The sequence below is a fragment of the Engraulis encrasicolus genome, chromosome 5 (genome assembly GCF_034702125.1).
Source record: "Engraulis encrasicolus isolate BLACKSEA-1 chromosome 5, IST_EnEncr_1.0, whole genome shotgun sequence".
Classification (NCBI taxonomy): domain Eukaryota; kingdom Metazoa; phylum Chordata; class Actinopteri; order Clupeiformes; family Engraulidae; genus Engraulis; species Engraulis encrasicolus.
This window is the reverse complement of record NC_085861.1, coordinates 48,036,482-48,043,721: the sequence shown is the minus strand read 5'-3', so window position 1 is coordinate 48,043,721 and position 7,240 is coordinate 48,036,482. Positions and strand designations below refer to the sequence as shown.

Sequence of the window (7,240 nt, the reverse complement as noted above, 5' to 3'; positions counted from 1 at the left end):
ATATCTCTGGTCGATCACTTGAAACCCAAGCCCCTCAGGAGCACAGAAAGACGCCTTAGTCTCCTCTTACCACATGCACAAACACACTGCATACACAGGCACTCACATACACACACAGGCACTCACATACACACACAAACACACTACATACACAGGCACTCACATACACACACAAAAACTCACTCTCCCATACAGTAGACATGCACGCACACACACAGGGCAGCTACACACACACACACAAACACACACACACACACACACACACACACACACACACACACACACACACACACACACACAAACACACACACACACACACACCACACACACATAGGCTACACACACACTCACAAACACACACACACACACACACACACACACACACACACACACACACACACACACACACACACACACACACACACACACACCGCTCTATGCTGAGCAGTCTCGCTGCAACAACTAGTGGTTAAGCTTCCCCAACGTAAACAAGCTCAGTAAACTACCATATGCGACACACTTTGGCTTGTGCTCCTCCCTCAGATGTGATGTGTGGCCTGATGTTTGTTTGCGTGTGGAAACGCTACAGAGATGACCTGTTGTTCACGTGTTTAGTGACATTGGCTCACTTTACGGGCACATTTGTCATATTTGTTTAGACTGTGTCACTTCAAGGGCTGACCATGACGTGGATCGTGGAGTCTCAACAATTTTGAACTCACAAGAGACTGGTATTAGGAATGGCATATAGCACTAGGCCTGTCACAATAACACATTTTGCTGGACGATAAATTGGCCAAGAAATTATTGCAATAAACGATAATATTGTCTTCTCGGTCATTTTAAAAAATCTATCATGACAATGGGATAGAAATGCGAATACACCCTTTCTAATTTTGAAAGCGTTGCAGCTGGGGGAGCTAGATAGAGAGGTATATAGAGAGATAGACAAGGTAGACACACTGAAAATTAAAAGTACACCAACGTTTAAGCATTATTGCGCTGAGTGAAATGTGCCTAATCAATATTCAGTCTAAAAGAGAATGACGAGGAAAACAAAGAAGCATGCAATAACTTATTGTGGCAAAAAAGTAATCATCCTTGTAAAAACTTATTGTACGATATATTGACTTATTGGAAATTGTGACTGCCCTATATAGCACCTATATACACACATTGAGACAATGACAAGCACACACACACACGCACACACATGCACGCGAGCGCGCACACACACACACACACACACACACACACACACACACACACACACACACACACACACACACACACACACACACACACACGTATATTTAACCCATTAACAAAATATGTGATTGTGTGAGTGACATTATATAGCAGCCAAAAGGCTCTCTCCATGCTACAACAACTCAACGGAAATTGTGCTTTCTGCATTCCGCAGATGAATGTGGTTAGCTTTCAATTAATCCTTGCCGATCTCCCCTGCTCTGTCGAAAAACAACCCAATAAACTGACAACATGCACCTCAAGTCATTAAGAGCAAAGAGACATGAGACATGCCGGCTAAAACACAATGGGTGTCATAAAAACTTGAAAGCGCCATACATGTCTGCTATGCTCATTCAACACCACTCCAGCACTCAATAGCAAGAACTGCACCAAAGCGCTGCGTGCCACATGTGAAAACCTGCACACCAAACTTTCAAGTTTAGGAATCTGTGTAGTGCTGTAGAAGCAAGGATACCGGGGTATTAATACATGGTATCAATAAATGGAATACAAATGCAGTACATGGAATAATAAATGGAATAATAAATCAATAAATGGAATACAATGTAGTTATGGAGACACATGCTCGAATAACTTAATATTCTTTTGCCTTTGATCACCAGTGAGCGTGTTCAAATTCTTATTTTCAAATGTTGAGAAACATCCGCCAGCATTTCTCTTTTCTTGAAGTTCTAGGCCAACGTTTCCAAGACATTAACAGAATTTGGGGAAGTAGTTCTTAGAATATGGAACAGCCAAGAGCACCCCATTAGCAGGTTTAGGTTACAACTTAAGCTTAGTTGATGTGAAAGTGAGAGTGACCATTAGTCATTGTGATCACAGCACAGCAAAGGAAAAACTGCATAGAGAAAATGTGGGTTGCTGCGCTTAACACAGAACGAACAGACAAAGGGAATCAATAGAGTTACGCTGAACAAAGTCAATTACTTCAGTCTCTTTTGCAGCTTTTGCTGTGCTTAGTGTTGCTATGCCTTTACACTTGAGAGCAGGAGACAGCCATGACAACGGCCCTCAGGGAGCAATGTGTGGCGAGATGGAAACATGCTCTGTACAGAGACACTTCTCACAGTTGGTGGATTTGAACATACCCAGTTAGTGTAACAAGTGTCAGACCTGAATGTTTATGGTTTACCTTACTGTAGATAAAGTGATAATGAGAAAATCGAAAGACCCACTACTGCAGCACAGACAGTATTCCAACTGAGTGATCAGATCAGTGAAAATGTATGTATGTCAAGTGTCTGATACTAAGACCTGTAAAAAACATGAACACTTTTCTATACATTCTATGTGGTGAAAAGGACTTTATATCTGACTCTGATCCGTCACAACAAGACTGCCAGTCTCAGTCTACTTGAGGTGAAGTCCAGTTCAGTGGCGTTATGAGCCACGTCTGTTCAAAAATAATTAAAAAGCTAAGTGAATGAAACAGGTTTACAGGACGGCAGGTTGCAATAACACCGATTGGACCTGAAGGTATACAACGTCACATTCATTCTGAAGGCCGTAAACACAGAGGCCTATGACGGGGGCACGCAAAGGCTATTTGCTTCAGCCATCTCTGGGTACACAACAGCCCATTCAGTCTAATAGGATGTAAACAAACCAACCAGCGGCCCAAGAACTTCAGAGCTTCGGAGCTGATCTTGCATGCAACAGGAGCTTAAGAAAAGACAGGGCACGTTTTGAAATGCATGCACTGGGAAACGCACCAAGTGCAGAAATGAAGCGAAGGACAGCAAACGCCATTACACGCTGAAGAAGGGCTCTGCCCGAAATGTTCGTGGGCGAATAAACAAAGAAGAAATCTGAAGAGTGCTGTCCTTCGCTTCATTTATTCATTCAAGTTTTTTTTGTGGGATTCAGCACCCAGTTAAGAATTGTTAAGTAGCCTATTTAGGCAATAGTGTGAGCGCGTCTTCTCCACCTTTTGAAATACCAAGTGCAGGCATACTAGGCCTAAGTTACATAAAGGAGTCAGTGCACACCTTGACCAAAACTAAAGATCGATTAAGCTTAATAAACTGTGTAAATAACATGTCATTACCATCCTACAACACAGCATGTTACAGGCTCACTGACCAATATTAATCAGTGCTAAGGTCCACGACCAGCTGTTCTAATCTGACAAAGAAGTGTATGACCAGAATTAGAAGATACAATGCCATCATCCCAAAGGTATTCACTCAAACACACCTCATTTTGCACATACACCACCACATATTACCTCATTCCACACACACACTGACTGGCATACATTCACTTCACACAGACACCCGCTCGCTGCCCCACAGCACCTGGACACAGAAAAATGTGACCTCATTCCCCAGTACCCTCTATTAAAGCCCATTCAAAGGAGCACACACTTGCACACACACCCGCACATACACACGTGCGCACACACGTGCGCACACACACACACAGCAACAGCAGTATATTAGATAAGATGAGCACATACAATTGTATACTGACGTGTAACATGAACAAACCTATGCATAGATCTATGCAAAACCATACACAACCACATACACACTGCATACCTACACACCATGTAAGTCTATGTGTTCATACTAATTTCTTGGCAAGCATATATAGCAATGCTCACAAAAGCTACACACATGCACACACCTGTGCCACCTAGGCAAGTCAATAAAGCTTCATGACAGACAAGAGTTGTGTGTTGTCAGCAGGTGCCTGCTCATTGGCTGGCATCCAACAGCCCTGATGTTTGATCCTCAATAACCGTGGCCTTATCTACAGCCAGACAGCCAGCTGTGGCCAGCCACACAGACAGAACAACATGCAGACAGGCAGACAGACAGACAGACAGACAGACAGACAGACAGACAGACAGACAGACAGACAGACAGACAAGACAGCCACACTCTGGCACTCTGTGACGGGCAAACAGGCAGACTGATTGTTTGGCATGGAGACAGGAAGACAGACAGACAGACAGACAGACAGACAGACAGACAAAAAAGACAGGGCTCCGGCACCAGTCATGCATTGGTCGAAAAGCATGGAACAGGCCCTGGTCGAAAAGAGGAACGAGTGGCAAGCAAACAGACAGACAGCCACACTCTGTGATGGGCAAACAGGCAGAGAGACTGTTTGGCATGCAGTAATTTAACTTATGCACAGACAGACAGATAGACAGACAGACAGACAGACAGACAGACAGACAGACAGACAGACAGGCAGATAGGCACCTGGACATACACACTAGCCCTGAACAGAAAGATATGAAGACATAGGCAGAGAGACAGATCATTCAATAGACATTCAAGCAGCAGACAGCCAAACACACAGACAGGCAGGTGTTCAGATAGACAAAAAACAAGGGCTGAAGTGCACAGACAGCTAAATAGGTAGGAGCAAGCAGGCAGACACATAATATCAGACAGACAGAAATCAATCTGGAGTCTCCAGTAGTGCCAAATGTCTTATCAAGCTGATGTAATGCATGCATGGAGCAAGCCAGTGACCCTTGCTACGCTTTCCAAGCTCAAGGTCATATTCCAACTATTAATCCAGTGTGACGCCCCCGCCTACTGCCCTAGACCTTGTACTTTTGGATGCCTTCTCATCCGATCCTGCATGACAATAAAACCTCTATAAAAGCTGCAGACTGTGAAAACCTGATTTTTTTTACTGTTCATTTCCAAGTTATATCTCTATGACTACTGCTTGTTGACACAATGTACTTTTTTTCTGCAGAGTACATTGATAACATGCCGTGTGTCTTGTTCTCCAAAGGTGAATCCCCTCAGGACCTTGGACAGTGATACCAGAGCTGAGGCTGCCACATGGTTTTGTGGCCTCCCAGGTCAGAGTCAATAGATTATGGGACATCATGGTCATCTTCTTTTTGGGACAAACATATTTGTGCCAATTCTGATGATTGCGGTCAAGATGACGCCCTCATCTTTTTGCAAGCACTACAGTGAGAAAGGTCTGTGAAGCATTACAATACATGATCTGAAGGCCACAAGTTATGTGAAATGTAATCAACTGGGTATTTCAGTTGACACTCTCAATTAACAATGTCTTTACCACTTATATAGTAGGTATGCTACACACTGCAATATAGGAGGGACCCTCCAGGAGAGAGAGAGAGAGAGAGAGAGAGAGAGTGTGTGTGTGTGTGTGTGTGTGTGTGTGTGTGTGTGTGTGTGTGTGTGTGTGTGTGTGTGTGTGTGTGTGTGTGTGTGTGTGTGTGTGTGTGTGTGTGTGTGCGCGCGCGTGCTTGTGTGCATGCATGTGTGCGTGCGTGCATGTGTGTGTGTGTGCATACGTGTGTGTGTGTGTTAATAGGGGTCATGCCATCTCCACCCCACACTCCACCAGACCATCAGACAAAAGACAACTGACAGACACCAGAACAATGGTTGCACTGAAGAACTCCTTCAGTCAGACACAAAAGCAGCAAGTTTCCTCAGACTGGCTTCCCAGGCTCTTCCTTTCCCTCCCCCTACAGAAAAAGCTGAGTCATTCTTCCTCAATAACAACCAACTGACAAACTTCACTTTTTCGCTATGTAATCAAAGTTAGCCTACTAAAACTGAACTTAATCTGATTTTGACTATTTTTTTTAACTTTCCCACCATTCCCAATGTCATTACTTTACAAGGCAACGGTTTCCCATTAATAACTACATTCTACTCAGCTCAGTGAAGATTAGAAGCCTTTCACTTTCAAGACTGACAAGACAAGCTAACTGCATCATATTTAGTATCTAACTGATAATATCTAACTAAAGTAACATAGCCTATGATGCTACTTTGCTATGTTGGAGTTCATTTAGAAATGGGCAACAATAAACTCATTCTTGTTATGAATCATCATATGGCAGGCTGTAGATTAGGCTAAATAAAAATGTGGGCCACAGTTCCCTAACTGGAGTAGGCTATTCCAAATGAAGGGAAATACTGTGCCTTCATGTGAATAAGCCTGTGTAATATAGCCTACAGCCTACTAACTTAGATTTAAATGACCGTCGTGTGTAAAACAAAGCTTCCCTAAAAGCTGAGCGAGGAATAGGAAGCACATTAGGGTGTGTATGTTGGTGTCCAAGAAATTTTGGAAGCTCGCTACACTTTGACACTTGGTGCGTGGCTCCTTTAAATCTAAATATAGCATGTCAGTACACCGATATACTTGACCGTGGTGGCAGAGCCTAGGCGACACAGGGCAGAGAAACCAGTTAGAAACAAATGAAATCTTCTACGAAAGGGTCCGTTTATGTTACCTTGTTGAGGTGGGGGTTGCGCGTGACATCATACCCCCTCTTCTTCGTGTAAACAAACGTCTTGCTCTGGTCCTCTGACTTGTGCATCTCGGACTCGACGGATTCCCGTTTGACTAAACCGCGAGCCATGTTGCCACCCTTTAAATAGTGAGGGCCTCGCTGCACTTCTTCTACGCTCAACAAGTGGATGCGCCGATATCTGGTACACAGAAAGGTTGAGAGGCAGCGCAGCGATAGGCTACCAGTCAAAACCGTCATGTGCCCTTATCAGTAAAGCTGTTCCCCCTGCGACGGCTGCTGTTGTAGCCTGCTAATTACTAGGATATGTGTAATAACACTGATTAGAGGCTGTATAGGAATAACCTAGTAACACAAACTGGCCTGAAGATTATCGGTTTGAAATTCCAGTGTGGAATTTGGAACCTTTAGGCTACTTATTTAAACAATTATAGAATTCTGTTGTCAATTCTGCTGACAGCCTGTGGCTATTGAATCCTACTTTGTATTTGTTCTTTGGGAGGTTCTAGCAACACACTAATAGAAGTTCAATTAATTAATCCCGGATCTTACCTTAGCCTACAGTAATAAGATTAGCATCCTCTGTGTGCCTGCGTGTACTCGTGTATCCGTGCATGCACAAAATGAGTTTACAAACTTTGCAGGCTTTTTCCTCAAAAAAAAAAAAGAAAGAAAGTAAAAGGGAAAAACTAGCCAATT

At 43.5% G+C, this 7,240-nt stretch overlaps 1 protein-coding gene across 1 annotated transcript in view; it reads right to left on the bottom strand.

The window, feature by feature from the left end:
* The window catches only part of me1 (malic enzyme 1, NADP(+)-dependent, cytosolic), a 216,585-nt gene extending 209,749 nt beyond the window's left edge, over positions 1–6,836 (bottom strand). The window contains exon 1 of the mRNA XM_063199610.1: positions 6,524–6,836. Coding sequence (XP_063055680.1) covers positions 6,524–6,781 — 258 coding nt within the window. The 5' untranslated portion in view covers positions 6,782–6,836. The remainder of the gene's footprint in view (positions 1–6,523) is intronic.
* Positions 6,837–7,240: the final 404 nt, after the last annotated feature.